Raw genomic sequence first — 22,743 nt, forward strand, 5'->3', positions numbered from 1 at the left:
AAACCATGATGACAGTAAATAATATTTGACTAGATATTTTTCAAGACACTTCCATACAGCTTAAAGTGACATTTAAAGGCTTAACTAGGTTAATTGGGCAGGATAGAGTAATTAGGCAAGTCATTGTGTAACAGTGGTTTGTTCTGTAGACAATCAAAAACAAAGATTGTTTAAGGGGGCTAATAAAATTGACCTTAAAATGCATTAAAACTATTAAAAACTGCTTTTATTTTAGCCGAAATAAAACAAATAAGACTTTCTCCAGAAGAAAAAATATTAAACTGAGAAAATCCTTGCTCTATTAAACATCTTTCGGGAAATATTTGAAAAAGAAGATAATATTTACAGAAGGGTGAATAATTTTGTCTTCAACTGTACTTAGTGCATATTAACATACCGGTGTATCCTGTACGGCACTCGCAGCGGAAGTCGTTGATGAGCTGAACACAGTTGTAGGATCCGCTGGGGTCACAGGGGTCTGACAGGCACTCGTTAACGTCACCCTCGCAACGCTCGCCCACAAAACCAGCCGGACACACACAACCGTAACCACCAACACGATCAACACACCGCCCGCCGTTAAAACACCGTGGCTCCCCGGTTAACGGATCCACAGATGGAGAACAGTCGTCAATATCAATCTCACAGTGAACTCCTGAAAACATGAGCGGAGAAAAAGAGTCAAAACACGAGCAGAGAATCAGAACAGGAGCACAGCAAAGGAGTCAAAACACAAGCAAAGTTAAGATAATCAACATATATGGAGATGAAAGAGTCAAAACGCAAACAAAGCAAAAATCATCAAAATACGAGCAGAGAAAAGATTCAAAACAGGAGCAAAGGGAAAAGATTCAAAAGAGGAGCAAAGGGAAAAGATTCAAAACAGGAGCAGAGAAAAGGAATCAAAACAAGCATTGCTAAAAGAATCAGGACAGGTGCAAAGAGAAAAGCATGAAAACTGGAGCAGACAGAAAAGAATCTAAACTGGAGCAAAGAGAAAAGAATCAAGACATATGCAGAGAAAATGAATAAAAAAAGGAGCAGAGAAAAAGAATCAGAACAAGCAATGCTAAAAAAATCAAAACAGAAGCAAAGAGAAAAGAATCAGAATAGAAGCAGGGAAATGAATCAAAACATATGCAGAAAAATGAATCAAAAAAAGAGCAGAGAAAAAGAATCAGAACAAACAATGCTAAAAGAATCAAAACAGAAACAAAGAGAAAAGAGTCAGAACAAGCAATGCTAAAAGAATCAAAACAGAAACAAAGAGAAAAGAGTCAGAACAAGCAATGCTAAAAGAATCAAAACAGAAACAAAGAGAAAAGAATCAGAATAGAAGCAGAGAAAAGAATCAAAACAGGATCAGAGAAGAAGAATCAAAACAGGAGCAAAGATAAAGAATCAAAACACGAGCATTGAAAATTATTCAAAACAAGAGTAGAGAAAAGAATCAAAACAGAAGCAAGGAGAAAAGAATCAAAACAAGAGCACAGAAAATGATTAAAAAAAGGAGCTAGAAGAAATCAAAACAGGAGCAAATAAACAAAATCAGAACAAGCAATGCTAAAATAATCAAAACAGGAGCAAAGAGAACAGAAGCAGAACAGAAGCAGAGAAAAGAATCAAATTAGGAGCAGAGAAAATAAACAAAACAGGACCAGAGGGAAAAGAAATCAGAACAAGCAATGCTAAAAGAATCAAAACAGGAGCAAAGAGAAAAGCATGAAAACTGGAGCAGACAGAAAAGAATCAAAACATATGCAGAGAAAATGAATCAAAAAAGGAGCAGAGAAAAAGAATCAGAACAAACAATGCTAAAAGAATCAAAACAGAAACAAAGAGAAAAGAGTCAGAACAAGCAATGCTAAATGAATCAAAACAGAAACAAAGAGAAAAGAATCAGAATAGAAGCAGAGAAAAGAATCAAAACAAGAGCAGAGAAAAGAGTCAAAGCACTGCAGAGTGAAGTATTGTATGATGAATCTGTTGTATGCGAGTGTATGTACCTTGTGTTCCTCGTGGACAGGAGCATTTGTAGGTGTTCACGAGGTCGATGCAGGTTCCTCCATTCTGGCAGGGCTGAGAAAGACACTCGTTTATCTCCTTGCTGCAGTTCATACCATGATATCCAGGAACGCACTGAGGGAGATGATGAACAGATGTTAAGAATCCAATAAGAACAAACTGAACTAAAGGAAAGACAATGAAAACCTATGGAATGTCCCCACAATTCACAAAAACAAACCTGTGTGTGTGAGAGAGTAATGTGTGCGCGCGCGAGAGTATGGATGTAAGTCACTTTGGGTCAAAGCGTCTGCTAAATGTGTGTGAGTGTGTGTGTGTGTGTGTGTGTGTGTGTGTGTGTGTGTGTTTGTACCTCACAGCTGTATCCTCCCAGATAGTCTGTGCACGTGGCTCCATTCTGGCAGGGGTTCGGCTGACATTCGTCCACCTGCTCCTGACAGTAACTGCCGGTGTATCCAGCCTGACACCTGCACAGGTGTGTGTTTCCTGCATCAACACACTGACCCGCATGACGACACAAAACTGCCACAGACACACCTGACACACAAACACAGAGGTTAACAAATGCACACTTTACAACAGCTTTTAATGTAGAAAAAGGCTTGCACAGCAATCGGGGACAACCCAAATACACATCATTGAACATGTACACACAGACATCACCTATATACTATATAACTGTAGGTTAACTATGCTTATATATAATAACTTAAACTGTTAAAAATACACAAATACACTGACTTGAAGTGTTGTTTGTTACCTTGCTGTCTGGCAGCGACCTCACAGCTGACACTAGGCACGTCGCAGTAGATGCCAGTCCAGCCGCTGGCACACTGACAGGTGAAGGACGCCCCCTGCTGCCAACACGAGCCTCCGTTCTTACAGGGAGACGAGTCACACCAGCGCACTAGACTCTGAACACACACCAACAAACACACAGGTCAATAAAACATACAAACATACAAATAAGAGAAATCTACATAACTATAATATGTTAATATGAAATATTATATATATATATATATATATATATATATATATATATATATATATATATATATATATATATAAATAAATATGAACTTAGCATATTCAATTTCATTATATGAAAGTGTATGTGACAAATAAAGGCCTGATTTTATTTTTAAAAACAATTATAATTATTGCTTAAATGTTTAAAATACATTGTTTATTAAAAATAAAATAAAAAGTTTTTATTTTATTTATTTCTTATTTTTATAACAATAAAATTAATTAAAATAAAAAGTTTTTATTTTATTTATTTTTTATTTTTAAAACAATAAAATTAATAAAATAAATAATATAAATAATTAAAACTAAATATAGTATAGATGTTTATAATAGAATGTTTAATAGAAAAGAAAACAATGTTAAATAAAATTTTAAAATATTTATTTTTTTAGTACATATTTTGTTCATACAAGTTATATAATGGTTTATATATTTTATACCAATAAAAAATAATACATAATTCAAATACAAACAAAGTCCACATATTATTATTATTATTTATATAACAATCTGCATGCTCATTTACTGATGCATCAAACTGTAAAGAATTACTTTCAATAGGAGAAACAGTGTGTTTTAGTGTACCTGGCAGTTGAGTCCGGTGTAGCCGTGTGGACATGTGCATTTATAGGTGCCGTATCCGTCCTGACAGGAGCCGCCGTTCTGACATGGCCGAGAGTCGCACTCGTTCACATCATGCTGACAGTAATTCCCAGTAAATCCCGGCAAACACACGCAGGAGAACGAGTTGATGCCGTCCACACACGTCCCACCGTTAAAACACGAGCTGGAGAGGAGGAACAAAAATTTTTTTTAACATACCTTTAACATAATGGTTTTGGTTTTTGATAACTGGGTCTATGCATTAATTAAAAGTATAATACTGTATATTTAAAAATAAAAAAATGTACTCAAAACTGAGCTTAAATTAAGTAAACATTTCGTTTAAAAGAACAAGATAAGATAAAATGAATTTCACATGCACTTCAATTAACTACAAAATGTATTTAAAATACATCAAAAAAAAAAAAAACTAAAATAAAATTTTTTAAATGCATCTCAAATAAAAAAGTGTGTATATATATATATAAATAAAGAACAAATAAAAAAATAAATATAAATATTGAAAAAAATATGAATAATGAACTATTTTGTATATATAAAATAACTGACAGTTGAAAAAAAGTTGAAATAAATATTTAAATAAATAAATATTGTTTAATATATAAAATATATTGTATAAAAAACAGGATACAAAAATTTACAAAAAATATATATATACGCAAAACTAATCATCTCATCTCAAACGCATCTCAAATTAAAAAAGAGAATCATTATATATTAAAAAATATTTTAAAAACATTGGTTAAATTATATATAAAATGCATCTTATAAAAAATTGGATACAAAAAAATTCAATAAAATTTAAATTAAATGCATACAAATTAAAATAAATTAAATGCATCTCAAATTAAAAAAACATATATATTAAAAAGTAAAGAAAATAAACTAAGAAAAATAAAGATAAATATAGATAATATATAACTAATATGTAAACTATATGAACTATTTTGTATCTATTAAGTAACAGAGAACTGAAAAAGTTTAAATATAGAAATATTGCTTAATTTATATCTAAAATAATTGTAAAAATAGATTTAAAAAATTTACAGAATTTAATGCATAATTTTAATCAAATTAAATGCATCTCAAATTAAAAAATACATCATTATATATATATTAAAATATATATATAGAAAAAATAAATAGATAACTATATGTAAACACTATAAACTATTTTGTATATATAAAATAACTAAAATGAAAGTTGTAATATATATACTTACATATATAAATAATGCCTAAATTATATATCAAAAACATTGTATGAAAAATAGTATACAAAACAAATTCAATAAAATAAAAATTAAATGCATCTCAAATAAAAAATCATTATATATAAAAAAATAAAGAAAATAAACTTAGAAAAAATAAAGATAAATATAGATGAAATATATAGATAACTAATATGTAAACAATATGAACTATTTTGTATATAAGAAGTAACAGACAACTGAAAACAGTTTAAATAAATATTTAAATATTTTAACATTGCCTAAAAAATACATTGTATAAAGATTGTAAAAATGGACACAATTTAATGCATAATTTTAAATAAATTAAATGCATCTCAAGTATATATATATTTATTTTTATTTATTTATTTTTAAACATGCATCTTAAATTATAACAAATAAATTTAATACAAAACAAATTTAGAGGATCAGCATGCATGTTCAATCCCTAAATAATTTATCATCAGTTTTAGGTCAAAGTGTGTATATATTTTGTGATTATGCTGAAATGTGTGTGTACCTCTCGGTGCAGTCGGGTGTGTTGATCTCGCAGTTGATGCCACTGAAGCCCGCAGGGCAGCTGCAGGTATAGCTGTTAACACAGTCTGTGCAGTTTCCACCATTCCTGCAGGGGGCGCTCACACACTCATCAATGTCCTCTGCACAGCGCTCCCCTCGAAAACCAGCCAAACACACACACACAAAACCATTGACCCTGTCCTGACACACGCCGCCGTTACTGCACGGGTCTGAGGGAGAGAACACAAACACACTGTTACTCACATATTCACATCATCAGCTCATTTATTTTTCTGTTAGCTTTTTTTTTTTTTAAATGTATGCAAATTTACTTCATTAAATAACGCCTACTAACATATTTGCATATTTTAAGATAACATTAGTTAAGTGAGGTGTGAGATGTGTGTGTTCCTACTGGGCTCGCAGTCGTCAATGTCGTTTTCACATAGAGCTCCAGTGAATCCAGGATTGCAGCGGCACTGAAATCCACCGCGCAGGTTTTCACACACTCCTCCATTAGTGCACGGGTTCCTCACACACTCATTAATGTCCACCTCACACGTTTGACCTGCACACATACACACCACATGAAGAGATTATTATGATGAAGAGACAAATACAAACACACACACACACACACACACACACGTTCTTGTCTTTACACACTGAGAATCTCACAAACACTCTTTAAAATACACGCAAGTGCACACACACATTTACCTTGCCATCCAGCAGGACAGTTACAGGAGAAGCTCTGGAAATCCTCAGATTCACGACACACACCGCCGTTTTTACAGGGACGTGGTGAACAAGGGGCTAAAACATTCTCACACACCTCACCTAAACACACACACAGAGAGAAAAAGAGAGAGAGAGAGAGAATAAGGTCAGGGTTACCATCATTAACTAAAACTAGTCCATACATTCAAACAAACAAACAAACAAACAAACAAACAAACAAATAAACAGAAACAAATAAATAAACAATGAATAAATAAATAAACATAATAAATAAAAGAAGCATTATTAATAAATAAACATAATAAATAAACAAAATATATGAATATATAAATGAACATAATAAATAAATATAATTAACATAAGTAAAAAATTAATAAATATAATAAACAAAATAAATAAATAAATAATAAAATATAATAATCATAATAATTAAACAAATAAAATAAACATAATAAATAAATAAACATAATAAATAAATAAAAATAAGAAATAAATAAAAATAAGAAATATATATATATATATATATATATATATAATAAATAAAATAAATTAATAAATAAATATACATAATAAATAAATAAAGATGATAAATACATAAATATAATAAACATAATAAATAAATATAATAAACATAATAAATAAATAAATAAATATAATAAACATAATAGATAAATAAGCATGATAAATAAATACAACATAGTAAATAAATAAATAAATAAACAAACACAATAAATAAATAAACATAATAAATAAATAAAATAAACATAATAAATAAATAAAGATTATAAATAAATAAACATAATAAATAAATAAATAAATAAACATAATAAATCAATATAAACATTATAAAAACAAACAGACATAATAATAAATTAACAATTAATAAATAAATAAACATAATATAAGAAATATATATGAACATAATAAATAAACAAAATAAATTAATAAACAAATAAACATAATAAATACATAAATATAAGAAACATAAATAAATAAACATAATAAATAAATATAATAATCATAATAAACATAATTAATAAATAAATAAATAAATATAATAAACATATTAAATAATTATAAATATAAATACAAGAACTGAAAGAAAACCAATGTAAATAACAACCAAAGCTAATAGCATATTACCACAAATAGTACATAAAGAACATTAAATGCTGCTATAACTAAACAGCAGACTCTATTGAAGTCTATCCTGCAGCTTTACCCCTCAATATCAGTGTAAAAAACTCAGTTGATTGAGTCCAGCAGTAAATCTGTGTCTGTTATTTAAGCCTTCTCTCTTCTATTGCCTGATTTTTCAAGCAAGCACTTCCTTATCGGTTTCCTCACAGCAGGAAGTCCCTCTGCGTTTCCTCCAATTGTCAATTCTTAGGCTCGACCGGAAACAGGAAGTGGCCAAACAGGAAATAAATCTACTGGAGCAGCCACCCTCGACTCTACAGTGTTATTTCACGACTCTGTGCTGTTTTGGCAGAAGAAAACAATGGTGGAGTTTGTACCTGTGTACGGCAGCATGCAGTTGCACTTGAATCCAGCCACGTCGTCAATGCAGGAGCCCTGGTTCAGACACGGGTTCGACGCACACTCATTAATGTTCATCTGGCAGTTCGGACCTGAATGCGAGAAAATAAACCACTGTTATAGACAAAATGCACAAAAGTAAAGGGCGAAATGCATGCAAGTATTGAGTTTCTTATTATGCATGCTTTGCATAGTATAATTAACTCACAATTGCAAATTTCACCATCAGCTTCAATGACATTTTTACTACACAAATTCAATTGTTAGTTTTAATGCATGCATACTTCAAATATCCACTGTGGATATCTGTTTAAGGCAAAACTATGATTTATTATGACCAAAAAAAAAACAAAAAAAAAACTACATATACAGATCAGTAAAACTGATGATGATGTTAATGATACCATTGGATGCCATATCAGCATCCAAGGCTATTTTCATGGCAAGAACATTTCAACAATAATAAATAACAAGAACATTAATTAATATACAATAAAAAAAAATAACAAAAATCAAAAAATAAATTTTTAACATTCTAAAAATATTCTAAAATATTCCTGGTGATACTTTACTAAGTGTCAAACCAGTAAGAAAAAAGTAGCTTTTAAGGTAAAAAGGTGGCAAATGCAATGCTTCTAAGTGTATTAAAACTACTGTTTTATATTTATATAATTATATTGCATTTTTATTTTAGTACGAAATATTTTCAATTTTCAAAATTTTATTGTATTTTTTGTTTAATTTCATTTTTCAGCCAAAAGTACGCATAATTAAAAACTCCATCTGAAGTCAGTATTTGGAAAACACACATGCATGCGCACACTTCAAAGTGTTTTAACAGTATATTATTACTTTTTATTTATTTATTTTAATAAGTTTAAAAAAAAATTTTTTTCTAGAACAAAAGGATAGCATATTTATTATTTAACACTTTTGTTTTGTTTGTTTTAATAACATTTTTAAAAACCAAAAATAGCATTGGTTTTGTAGCAAATGCATACTTCAAAGTGTTTTAAGAAAATATTACATATATTTATGATGATAATTTATTTTTAAAAGCAAAACATTTTTGTTTAATTTTTATTGAATTCTAATTCTAGAACAAAAAAGCAAGCATAGTTTAAAAACATCTAAAAAACAGAATTTGATGTCAAAAACATACAGCAGAAAGGTACAACAGTGGGCAAATGTATACTTCTAAGTGTATTACAATTACATATATAACTACATATTAATTTTTACATTTAATTTGATTTTAATAATATAATAAAGAAAACAAAAAGGTTATGTGAATTTAAAATAAATTTAGTTCATAAGTGTTCTTATTTAGAAATAAAAATTTGTTATTTACATTTTTATTCCTTTTCATAAGCCAGAAAAGCAAGTCAAAACTGACATTCAAGTTTTATTCTTTTTTAAATATTTCCCAAATGATGTTGAACAGAGCAAGGAAATTTTCACAGTATGTCTGATAATATTTTTTCTTCTGGAGAAAGTCTTATCTGCTTTATTTAGGCTAGAATAAAAGCAGCTTTAATTTTTTTAAAAACATTTTCAATATTCAATATAATCAGCCCCCATAAGCTATTTTTCGATTGCCCACAGAACAAACCACTGTTACACAATGACTTGCCTAATTACCCTAACCTGCCTAATTAACCTAGTTAAGCCTTTAAATGTCAATTTAAGCTGAATACTAGTATCCTAAAAAAATATCCAGTCAAATATTATGTACTGTCATTATGGCAAATACAAAAGAAATCAGTTAGTAGAAATGAGTTATAAATCTATTATTAAATATTATGTTTAGAAATGAGGGCAAAAAAAATGCATTTAAAAAAAACACTTTGAAAAGCCAGCATAAGCATTCTAACCCATCTAATATAAGGATGTACACAGTAGTGTGCATTAGTGTGTCGTACCGCTGAATCCGGCTCTGCATGTGCACAGGTATCCACTGGTCATGTCTTTGCAGGTTCCTCCGTTCACGCAGGGGTTGGACAGGCACTCGTTGATGTTGATGTCGCAGTTGCGTCCCGTCCAGCCGGCCTCACACACACACCTGTAGCTGTTGATCTGGTCCAGGCAGCTGCCGTGGATGCAGGGGTTGCTGGAGCACTCGTTGTGCTGCGAGAGACAGGTGGCATCCCGAAAACCGTCGGGACACAGACAGGTAAAGCTGTTCACACCGTCAATACAGGTGCCGCCGTTGTGGCATGGGTTCAACGCGCAGTCGTCAATGTTGATGTTGCACATTGAGCCTGAGAGAAAAATGACAGAAATGTTCAACATTCATGATGCAACATTTAAGAGAGAAATATACCATTCTATGCAATTCTCTAAAATACAGCTAAATTAATACACAAGTGGCCATAGTTATATTCAAAGAAATAATAATCTTAGAGATGAATATAACACTTTACTGAAAACTATGTTGCTTCTAAGAGTAATATCAAGTTATGATTTTTGTTATTTGTATTATCATTATTTCCTATCATCCATATAATAATAATATTAACAATAATAATAATAATAATAATAGCATAAAGAAATATAACAATAATAATAATAATAATAATAATAATAATACAAGTAGTAGTGTAAATAATAATAATAGTATAAATAATAATAATAATAATAATAATAATAATAATAATAGAAGTAGCATAAATATTAATAATAGAAATAATAGAAGTATAAATAATAATAATAAAATAATAATAATAGTAATAAATAATAATAGTAGTATAAACAATAATAATAATTATAATAGTATAAATAATAATAATAACAACAATAATAGTAGTATAAATAATAATAATAATAGTACAAATAATAATATTTGTAGAAGTAGCATTAATAATAATAATAATTGCATAAATAATAATACTAATACTAATAATAACAATAATAATAATCATCATAATTATTATTATTATTATTATTATTATTATTAGTAGTAGTAGTAGTAGTAGTAGTAGCATAAATAATAATAATAACAATAATAACAATAATAATAATATAAATAATAATAATAATAATAATAAAATTGTTGCTAAAATAATAATAATATAAATAATAATAATATTAGTAGTAGAAGTAGCATAAATAATAATAATAATAAAATTGTAGCATAAATAATAATAATAATAATAATAATAATAATAATAATATTAGTAGTAGTAGTAGCAGCATAAATAATAATAATGATATTAGTAGAAGCAGCACAAATAACAATAGTAGTAGTAGTAGCATATATAATAATAATAGCAACTAGTAGTATAATTATTCTTGCTATAACATATTTTATTTCATAAAAAAGAAAAGAAATTCTATTAAATATAAAATACAAATACAATTTTTAAAGATAAATGAATAATATAAAATAATTTGAAAATACAATACATTAAAAATGTGTGTAATTAAATGAAAATACTTTAAAATAAACTTTTATAAATTAAATACAATTCAACAAAAAATAAATAATAAAAAAACAATATAAAATAATAAATAATAAAATAATAAATCAAATAATCAAATAATAGGTTGCATCAGCTGTGTTTGATTAGGGTTGGAGCAAAACTGTGCAGAGCTGCTGCCCTCCAGGAATGCAGTTTGAGACCTATTTGAAACCCACACCAACACGGGGAGAACATGCAAACTCCTCACAGAAATGCCAACTGGCCCAGCCAGGACTTGAACCATTGACCTTTTTGCTTTAAGGCGACCATGCTAACCACTGAGCCACCATGGCACACTGCCCAAAGTATTGATTTTACAATAAAAACTATATGCATTTCCATGTAATACAGCAAAATGAATACACAAGTGAGCCAAAAAAAGCATGTAAAACACACACACACACACACACACACACACACACACACACAACTAAAGGAATTTTCTTAGGATGTGTGCTGACCTCTTGTGCTTTGTCTGCTGTGTGTGTATGTGTGTGTGTCTCATCCCAAAACTCCAGCCCTGCTCCAAACACAAAGGATTTCCTCCACCCTCTTGTGCTCTTTCATTCCTCCTTTCTTTCTGTCTTTCACACACTCGCCGAGGGGGGGAGAACAGACCCTACTGAGGGCTGTTTGCACATACAAAAGAACAGACCCCATTTCACACACGGCCGAACAACAATTACACACACACACACACACACACACACACACACACACACACACACACACACACACACACACAGAGAGAGAGAGAGTCTCCTCTGTTGGCTAATGGGTAACTGTTTGATTCTCCAACAACAATGGGACTTTATTGCAGTTTCTCTCTCACACACACATTGAAGTGAATATAATGCTTACTATAATATGAATAGCAGCACACAAAAAAGTTCTGGTCATGAAAAAAAAACATCTGCTAGACTGTTTAGAGTTCAGCCTGATTTACATTTTAGGCCCTGTTTACACTAATACGTTACAGTTTGAAAGCACATAACTTTTGCCACCCGTCCACACTACGCCGGAGTTTATGAGCGCCGAAAAAGGAGCGTTTTGAAAATGTTGAAGAGGCCGTTTTCCTTTTAAAAAACACTGCTGCTCTGTGTTAGTGTGGACGGGGGAGAACGGAGACATCTGAAAACTGAGGTGTGGCTGATCTGAATCTGATTGGGGTTTTTTCCTCTCGATATTAAGTAGCCTACACACAGTTAAGTCCTGCATCCTCTCCTTGTTCAGACTTCGCAAGTTAGATATGGAAAACAAACTCCAAAGGGAACAGTGTACTTTATAACATCAATCACATCATCCTGGCTACACCGTTTCACTTTCTTAACAATAATATGAAAACAAGATATAAGGAACTGCCTATTTTCATTTTGATATTAGCAACTTAATCGACGTAAGGCGTCGTGTAGCTGCATATTTATACGAGCGTCACCTTCACTGTATACTTATTTAGAACAAAACAGAGCCTTCTATATAACGTCATTCCACGTCATTCCTCCGTCCATTTTCATTGAAAATATGAAACATACCCTCTCTTTTGCTGAATATCAGTTTAATAATCAATAATGGCCATTATAAAAGTATAACGTACAATAAGTTTATACCAGAGGTGGCCAATCCTGTTCCTGGAGAGCCACCTTCCTGCAGATTTCAGCTGCTACCCATATCAAACACACCTGAACCAATTAATTAGGACCTGAACACCATGTGATAATTACAGGCAGCTGTGTTTGATATAGGTTGCAACTGAAATCGGCAGGAAGGTGGCTCTCCAGGAACAGGGTTGGCCACCCCTGGTTTATTGACCTTTTTCTAAAATGTGGAAGTGCACCTGTTTTCGCGATTGTCTTAGAACTTCCGATGGGGTATATGCCGAAGCATGCTAATAGGACTTTTAATTTGCCGGTAATCTGGGTTAAGCTCTTCCGGCGAATTGAATGCCAATGCAAAATCCGGCGCGTTTAAGGTCTGTTTTCTTTAAAAATCAGCAATCTCCACTGGGTGAGTGATATCTGATTTAAAGTGGGTCTCAGATTGTACAAGAAGCACTGCATTAAATTACATTTCCCCCGCCATGTCTTTATAATATGAGCATTTATTTTACCCCAGTATATTCAATGGAGCTTCTGCGTTAGCCTGCCGATTCTGACGGGCGCGTGCGAGTAAACGGCTTTTTTTCTCGTTTTACGCTTGAGCAACTAAATAAATGCTAAAGTTTATTTAACTGAATGTATTTTAATGACATTACAACATCGATGCTGTATAAGGAACCGTATAAAATGGAAAAAAAGTTCACAATAACAGGTTACCGGAAGTTTATCAGCATGGGAACAGCACTAGCTCGGCATATACCTGATTTAGTCGCCAATGAGAGAAATGCATAGGAAAAATAAACGGCAGAAAATGGTCAAACTACTTGCTCTACAAACAAATGTTTGCATGACTATACAGACCAAGTAGAATAACATAAGGAAATATCAGTTTGCATCATCAAACAGCGAAACGAGTAGTTTTTAATGTCTTAAAATTAATGGAAGTAAATGAGACCGGAAGTCTTGAGCCAAAAAGATTCAAATGGCTGCGTCCGCTCGCCGCCGAAGAAAAAGGTGAATACTATACAGGAAATGAAAGCAAACAGTGTTTGCGGTTACATTAATTAATATATTAACTTATCTTAGTGCTCAGCCAAAACACGTTAACTGAGAACAATTAATAGATTCAACAGACCAAAGTCTGGGAACATGTTGTTAGATAGAGACAAGGAGAATTTAATATCATGTCTAACAAATATAGTGAGACATCGTATCAATGCCTCCTTTAGTCCTTTCTGTGATAAATGTCCTAACCAAGAACTTGGATCTTTTTTCCATATGATGTGGGAATGTGAGAAAGTACAAAGATTTTGGAATGAGATCTGTGTCATCCTATCAGAAATTATTGAATATCCTGTACCATTGAATCCTTCTGTTCTATTACTGAGTGATGATTCTACGTTGAACCTAACCAAGCAACAAAAAGCTGTTTGGCCGGCTGGCTTAACTTCTGCTAAAAAATTACTAGCCCAACATTGGCCGCCTCCACATAATTTGGACATGTACAAGTGGTTGGTACAACTTCAAGACATTATAATGTTGGAGTTATTCACGGCGCGAGTGAACTTGGTACAAATGAGTACATTACAGATCTGGACTTTAGCTGCTGACAAAATCTCCTCGTTTATTGCACAAAGAAATTATCAGGATCCAGAATGATTGCCTTGCTTTGTATAATTGATATTTGATACTGTATTCTGTTTTTTTTTCTATGTTAACTTCTATTCATTGTAAAGCCCAGTTTCAAGAGACCGCAGGGGAGGGGGGTGTTTTTTTTTTTTTTTTTTTTAATTAATTCAATTAATAAAAAAAAAAAAAAAAAAAAATTTCCATCTAAAAAAACAAAAACAAACATAGTGAGATTAGATCCAGCGGGAGATCCTTAATAACACAGTCCGACGTGCACAGCTCTCATCGCTGCAGTGCATGTGTGTGTGCGGTCACGCTTTTATAATAATTGATATGCAGCGAATAGCCAGCCATATACGAGCAGTGTCGGGGAAAGTTACTTAGAAAGTAATGGATCGCAATATTGAGTTACTCCCCAAACAAGTAAGTAGTTACGTTACTTAGTTACTTTTGTGTTACTTTTGCGTTACTTTTTGTGACCTGGCTGAGGCTTGATCTCTTTCAGAACTTGCAGGACTTTTTTTATTTTACTTCTTTTTTTTTAACTAGAGGAACTTAAGAACACATCGTATAACCCTTATTTTCCTTAAAAAAATAATACATATGAAAAATGATGTAGGATAAAGTTATCTTCTGAAACTTCCTGCCCCCAGATCTCTGCCTGCTGTATATATAGATTATTCATTCATTCATTCATTCATTCATTCATTCATTCATTCATTCATTCATTCATTCATTCCTTTTTGGTTTAGTCCCTTTATTAATCTGGGGTGGCAACAGTGGAACTTATCCAGCACATGTTTTTCGCAGCGGATGCCCTTCCAGCTGCAACCCATCACTGGGAAACATCCATACACTCTCATTCACACACATACACTACGGATAATTTAGCCTACCCAATTCACCTACAGCACATGAGTTTGGACTTTGGGGGAAACCGGAGCACCCGGAGGAAACCCACGTGAATATGGGGAGAACATGCAAACTGCACACAGAAATGCCAACTGACCTAGCCGGGACTCGAACCAGCGACCTTCTTGCTGTGAGATGACAGTGCTAACCACTAAATCCCAAAAAATGTAAAATAAATTTATGATCACTTTTGATGATTGTAATGCTTCCCTGCTCAAAGTATTAATTTTACAATAAATAAGCATTGGAGAAAGTTGTAATCGTGTCCTTGATTTGTGATAATACTCCTGGCGCCCCTAAAAACCTGATTGTATTCATGATTTAACAAGGCCTATTGTACCTTTTCCTTTTAAATGCAACATGAAAAGGGTCACTCATGGGATCGCTGGGGCCGCAGCATTAAAGTAAAGGACACCTGTGTGAGTGTGTGTGTGTGTGTGTGTGAGAGAGAGACAGTTGGGAAAAGCAGTCTCTGTCTGCAGTCATCTGATACCCAAGCTCTGCACTCCGCTGGCCACCTGTTCTCTCTCTCTCTCACACACACACATACACACACACAGAGATGCTGCACTGACTCACCTGAGTATCCGGGTTCGCAGACACACTCATAGCCATTAATCTTGTCTATGCACTTTCCATAGTCACATGGCTTTCTCTTGCAGTCGTCAATGTTGATCTCGCAGTTCACACCTGCCAACGCAGAGACACTTTTTATTTTAAATATTCCACATTTTTCCAGAACTGCGGAATTTATTCGAGATTTTAATTTTAAGAATGACTGTTTGTGCTACAAAATAAGCTAGAGGTGAAGTCACAGTTCTGAGAGAAATAAATTGCAATACTTTGAAAACAAGAGATTAGAATTCACATTTCTTTAATTCTTCACAATTATTATCCTTTTTAAAGGGCCTTTATGAGACGAATCTGTGAAAAAGTTGAAGAAATTAACAAAACATTGACTAACAACATATTTAGAACATTGGCAATGACTTTAAGTGAAGTATTTAAACAAATTTCGAGAAGAGCATGTGGTATGATTGATCACGACTGATCTCTCATCTGTAATCAGCAATAATCCAATCAGATTAATACAAGCCTACAATAAACAGACCAATTTTAACCTTACCGCCTTATATTAGTATTGGAAGAATATCCCCATCCACCCCATCTCCCTCTTTTCACCTTTACCAGTGGGAGCTCTCGAGATCTACCTGATCTCAGACCCTTTTACATGCTAATTGACAAGGCGGGAGCCCTGTGCTCAAGTATCTCAGAGCTCAGGGTTCTCTCCCGCATGCGTCAGCATGCCAAACCTGCCAATAGCGTGAAGCAATCTCTAAGTGTGAACTCTTGAATTTCCTATTTGAAGATATCAGCCAATCACGATAGAGGTAATTTACATATATAATTCTCAATTGACAACAAAAACACGGTTTAATTCAAAACATCAAAAGGATGATAATAATAATAGCATAATAATAATAATAATAATGACAACAACGTAGAATCTGTATAATACATCTATATCAATCTATTAAAGAATAATAGATAGCAATAATAATAATTATTATTATTATAGTAAAATAAGCATAATAATTGCATATTTGGGCATGTTGGCAATGGCACTCATTTTCTATTCGAAAAGATAAGCCAGTCATGATTGGATCATTTGCATATTCAGGTTTCTTAAGATCTTATCTTCCTCAACCTTAATCATAAAATTTAGAAGTTAGCCAATCACAATACAGGTAATTTACATATTTAATTCTCAGTTGACAACAAAACACTTAAAGTCAAAACACCAGGAAGAAAATAACAATAATAGTATAATAATAACTGTATAAAAATAATAATAATAATAATAACAGTGTAGAATCTGTATAATAAATCTATATGCTTCTACTATAGAATAATAGATAGCAGTGATAATAATAATTCAAATAAACATAATAATTAATTTTTGGAAGTTAGCTAATCGCAATACAGGTTATTTACATATATAATTCTCAATTGATAAACAACAAAAATCCCTGTTTAGGTCAAAACATTAGGAAGAAGTAATAATATTGAATTCTCAATTGACAACATAATAAAAGAAGTAATAATAGTGTCATAATAATTATAATAATAATAGCGTAGAATCAGTATTATAAATCTTTATGCATCTAGCAAAGAATAATAGATAGCAATAATAATAATGATAATAATAATAATAATAAAAATAAAGGTGAAAATGATTGTTGTTAGAAATTGATCTAAAATAAAAAGTGACCTTTGAAATGATGATGATGGAGTCATACCTGCAGGAGTGTGTGTGTTTGTGTGTGTGTGAATTTTACCTGTGGTTCCTTTAGGACAGGTACAGATGTAGGCGTTCTCTCTGTCCTGGCAGGTTCCTCCGTTTCGGCAGGGTTGGCTCAGACACTCGTTGATGTTGGTTTCACACAAGCGTCCGGTGTATCCAGGCCGGCAGTCGCAGGTGAAGGAGGCCACACCGTCACGACACACACCATAATGACAAGGGCTCGACGCACACTCGTTGATGTCCAGCTCACAGTGAATGCCAGAAAAACCTGCAGACGGGTGTTTGAAAACATTCAATGCATATTTAGAATGTTGCCAACCACACTCATTTTATATTAGCCAATCATGATACAGGTAATTTGCATATTCAGAATTCTTAAAATGGAGATTAAACAAAAAAAGTGATCCAATTTTCTTTTTGAACCTTAAGATTTGTTAAATTTAGAGGTTACCCAATCATAATGCAGATAATTTGCATATTTGGAATGTAAATGACACTCATTTTAAATTCGAAGACGCAAGCCAATCATAAATGAATTGTTTGCATATTCAGAGTTCTTAAGATGGAGATATAACAAAACGAAAAGATTTATTTAAAAAAAAAAAAAAAAAAAATTCCAGAACACAATGATAATGCAAGTAATTTGCATATTTGGCCATGTTGACGATGACTAATTTTCTATTCAAAGAGATAAGCCAATCATGATACAGGGTATTTGCATATTCCAAATTCTTAAGATGGAGATAAAACAAAATGAAGAGGGTTTTAAAATTTTTCTTGAACCTTAATTTTAGAATTTAGAAGTTAGTCAATCATAATGTAAGTAATTTGCATATTTAGAATTCATTAGATGAGTTTTAAATGAAGTGCTTAAAAATATGCTACATTTTCCCTGAACCTTTTTAGAATGTTGGCTAAATGACTGACTCATTTCCTATTGAAAGTCGTTGGCTAATCACAGCACATCTAATTTACATACAGAAGATAAAATAACTGAAGCAAAACAAACATGAGATTTCTTTAAGCATTAAAAACATCACATAGTTGTGTACCTGGGGTGCATTCACAGGTGTATTTGTTGGGTCCGTCTGTGCACTTAGCTCCATTTTTACATGGCGTACTGGCACATTCATCCACATCCACCTGACACAAACTCCCAGAAAACCCTGCAGGTGGAGAAAAATGCATTGATTTTGATGTCTCACACACAACTCATCATATGAGAATACACAATCGTGGACATTACCTTTAGGGCATTCGCAGTGGAACGAGTTGATTTTGTCGATGCATTTTCCACTGTTGAGACACGGCTGAGATGCACAATCATCAGTGTTGATCTGACAAAACACACCCTCGTAACCTATATAGAAAAAAAGGTAGTTAATCAGAGTAAGTAACTCTGATGACAATAATTTGCCTAAAGGTTTGAAATTATTTGATGAGGAATACAATAATATTGAAATAATGAAAATTGTCACAATTTGTTTCCTTTAATATTTCGTATAATGTAAATTTCATCCTATATTATGCTATGGTGGCTCAGCCCCCATTTCCAGTTCGGTTTTGGATACATAAAGCATGATCATCATTTATTTATTATTATTTTATCTGTAGACTATCTATCTGTAGTTCACTGCTAAATATTTAAATGTGTTTTCATGTGTTCTTGGAGTGCTTGTTTTCTTTCGTAATGTATTATAAAACTGTATGACTAAAACAAACGGATAAAACAAAATAAATAAATTAATAAACAAAGCAAATAAATACAACAAATAATACAATTAAATAAATAATTAATAAAACAATTAAATCAAATAAAAAACACAATTAAATAAATTCAATTAAACAAAGAAATAAAACCAATCCATCAATCAATCAAATAAACATAAATAAACAAATTAATAAAACATAAATAAACAAATAAAGAAAGAAAACAAATATATAACAAATAAAAAACAATAAAACAAACAAGTAAATAAAACAAACAAATAAATAAAACAGCTAAAATGTAAATAAATAAATCAAACCTAAATAAACAAAATAATAAATCATGAATAAACAAATTAATAAAACATAAATAAAACAAATAAATAAATAATATAAAATAAATAAATAAAACATAAATAAACAAATAAAATAATTAAAATAAATAAAACTCAAACAAATAAATAAATAAAACTTGAATTTACAAATAAAACAAATAGTGATTGGTCCACACACCAGGCATGCAGATGCAGTGAAATCCTCCAATCTGGTCGAGGCAGGTTGCGTCGTTCTGGCAGGGGTTCGACTTGCACTCATTGACGTCCATTTCACATCTTGGCCCTTCATAGCCTTGCAGACACTTGCACTGGAAGGAGCCTTTAGTGTTGAGGCAGCGGCCGCCGTGCTCACAGGGGTTTGCACCTGAAACAGTAGCTGGTGTAAATATATGTAACATCGTGTCCTAACTACACACGCATGACAAGCAATTTCTCGGTCCGCACGATATGCAACACGACAGAAAAAAATTTAATAGCGGAAACGCAGAATAGTGCACTCACAATGACATGGTAGGGTTTATTATCTAATTAAAACTTATTAAACCTCTTTAACATTATTAAAGTACAAGCTGAGTGATTGATTTGAACTGAGTCATAGTTGTAAAGTTAATTTATTACATACATACATTAATAACTGTATGTTAGTTAGTTCTTTTATTTTCAAAATATGAGGTAAGATATATGTTGCTGCTTTCAGTAGTATGGCAATAAATGTCACGATGAAACGGTATTACAGCTCACATTAGTGACAGTTAACACTGAATAAAGCACATACGGTTCTCAGTCACATGTTTCGTTCTTCGTTCTCAATATATAACATACACACACACACACACATACATATTTTTTTACCAATAAATATATACATATTACTTCATAAAATTAAAATTAAATAATATTAAAAATAAAAAATATTCTATAAAACAATGTTTTTAAAGCTAGTCAAAATAATTAAATTTAAAATACTAAAAATAAAAAAACTGAAATAAAAATAAATCTAAACTTTTTACTTTTTAGTAAAAAGTGTTAAAAATTATAAATGTATTTACAGTTTAAGTTATTAAAAGTGGCTTTCTGTAACTAAAAAATAAATATTTTTTAAAGTACAATAAATTAAAGACATATTGCAACAATTTTTTGAGTTCTACAAACAACGTAATAAAAAAAAAAATCACAAAAAAAGGAATGCATTTGTTAAAACAAAAAAAGTGTTAAAATGAATTATAGAGTTAATTACATTAATAGCTGTATGTTAGATAGTTCTTTTATTTTCAACGTGAAGTAAGATATCTGTTGCTGCTTTCAGTAGTATGGCAATAAATTTCACGATGAAACAGTATTACAACACACATAAGTGACAGTTAACACTGAATAAAGCACATGATCAGTACCTGAGGTGATCATTGTCATAGTAGTTCATGCTGTTGTTCAGCCGAAACATTACATAAATAGAAACGGTTTCTAAAATATAAATTTCACATGTTTCGTTCTCAGATGGGCAGTACAAAAAGTCCTTTAAATATGGAAAAGATGGCTTTTATTATGTATCACAGCAGTGTCGCCTATAGTAAGAGGACAGCAGTTCTCAATAACTGAGGATTTCATAAACTTCTCTTTTTACAGCAGACCTTCGTTTTAATTTAACAAAACGTGCCCTGCATAGTGGACTCTACAGATTAGAGAAGCAGAATTGAGATCCGTTGAGTTAGGATATGGTGTAATGTGATGTAAAGGTTATTTCTGTGATTGGTGTTTTTACCAAGTGAGCACTCGTCGATGTCCTGGTTGCAGGCGGATCCAGTGTATCCGGGCGGGCAGGTGCAGATGGCTTTCCCGCTCACTGGGTTTGTGTCGCAGTTTGAGCCTTTCTGACACGGGTTACTGATGCAGGCATCGTCCAGGTGGCACAGAAGACCTGCAGGCAACAGAGTTAATGTTGATTAATTGTACAATTAATGCATGTTGAATTTAACTTGTCTTTTGGTAATTGCAATTTAGCAGAAACTAATTTATAAGTAAAATTAATTTTTAAATATTAACAATTATATATTTTTAAGGAAAATTATACACACATTATATATATATATATATATATATATATATATATATATATATATATATATACACACACACACACACACATTATATATATACACATTATATATATATATATATATATATATATATATATATATATATATATATATATATATATATATATATATATATATATATATATATATAAATAATTTTTTTTACCAATAAATATATACATATTACTTTATAGTTTAAAAATAAATAATATTCTATAAAACAATGTTTTTAAAGCTAGTCAAAATAATTGAATTTAAAATACTAAAAATAATAAAACTGAAATAAAAATAAAGTTTTTTGTAACTGAAAAATAAATATTTTTTAAAGTACAATAAATTAAAGACATATTGCAACAATTTTTTAAGTTCTATAAAAAACATAATAAAAAAAATCACAAAAAACGAATGCATTTGTTTAAACAAAAACAAAGTGTTAAAATGAATTATAGAGTTGAGTGCTTTGTGGACTACAGAAAATAAAATGTTGAAATACTAAAATTAATAAAACAGAAATAAGTCAAACAAAAATTTTATATAAAAAATTAAATAAACAAAATGACAAATGCATTTAAATAATTAACTAAAAACAAAAGAACTCAAATGGTTTTTGCTAACTGAAATTGGTGAAATAAAACTGAAAAAATAAAACAACTTTAAAAAACTATACAAGATCCTTTATAGCTAAAAAAATATATATTTAATGAAAATAGCTTTGCAATGCGCTTATTGCTGACCGGTGCGCCCGTGTGGACACTCGCAGAAGAAGGAGGCGACGCGGTCGTGGCAGGTGGCTCCGTGCGAGCAGGCAGCGCTGGCGCAGTCGTCGATGTTTTCGCTGCAGTCGTCGCCAGTCCAGCCGTTCACACACACGCAGTGGAAACCGCCGATGGTGTTGTGGCATGTCCCGCCATTCTGACAGGCGTTTGGAGACAGTTCACACTCGTCCACATCTTCTGTACAGTACTGACCTGCAGACAACAGGACAATATTAATA

At 31.5% G+C, this 22,743-nt stretch overlaps 1 protein-coding gene across 1 annotated transcript in view; it reads right to left on the reverse strand.

Moving 5' to 3' along the window:
* The window catches only part of notch1a (notch receptor 1a), a 68,583-nt gene that overhangs the window by 18,439 nt on the left and 27,401 nt on the right, over positions 1 to 22,743 (reverse strand). The window contains 17 exon segments of the mRNA NM_131441.1: positions 398 to 655; positions 2,007 to 2,139; positions 2,378 to 2,562; positions 2,786 to 2,939; positions 3,643 to 3,844; positions 5,434 to 5,662; positions 5,848 to 6,000; positions 6,153 to 6,272; positions 7,691 to 7,804; positions 9,635 to 9,973; positions 15,889 to 15,999; positions 17,649 to 17,882; positions 18,667 to 18,780; positions 18,861 to 18,974; positions 19,835 to 20,020; positions 21,416 to 21,571; positions 22,484 to 22,717. Of these exon segments, the coding sequence (NP_571516.1) occupies positions 398 to 655; positions 2,007 to 2,139; positions 2,378 to 2,562; positions 2,786 to 2,939; positions 3,643 to 3,844; positions 5,434 to 5,662; positions 5,848 to 6,000; positions 6,153 to 6,272; positions 7,691 to 7,804; positions 9,635 to 9,973; positions 15,889 to 15,999; positions 17,649 to 17,882; positions 18,667 to 18,780; positions 18,861 to 18,974; positions 19,835 to 20,020; positions 21,416 to 21,571; positions 22,484 to 22,717 (3,036 nt within the window).

Source organism: Danio rerio, chromosome 21, assembly GCF_049306965.1.
Source record: "Danio rerio strain Tuebingen ecotype United States chromosome 21, GRCz12tu, whole genome shotgun sequence".
Taxonomy (NCBI): Eukaryota; Metazoa; Chordata; class Actinopteri; order Cypriniformes; family Danionidae; genus Danio; species Danio rerio.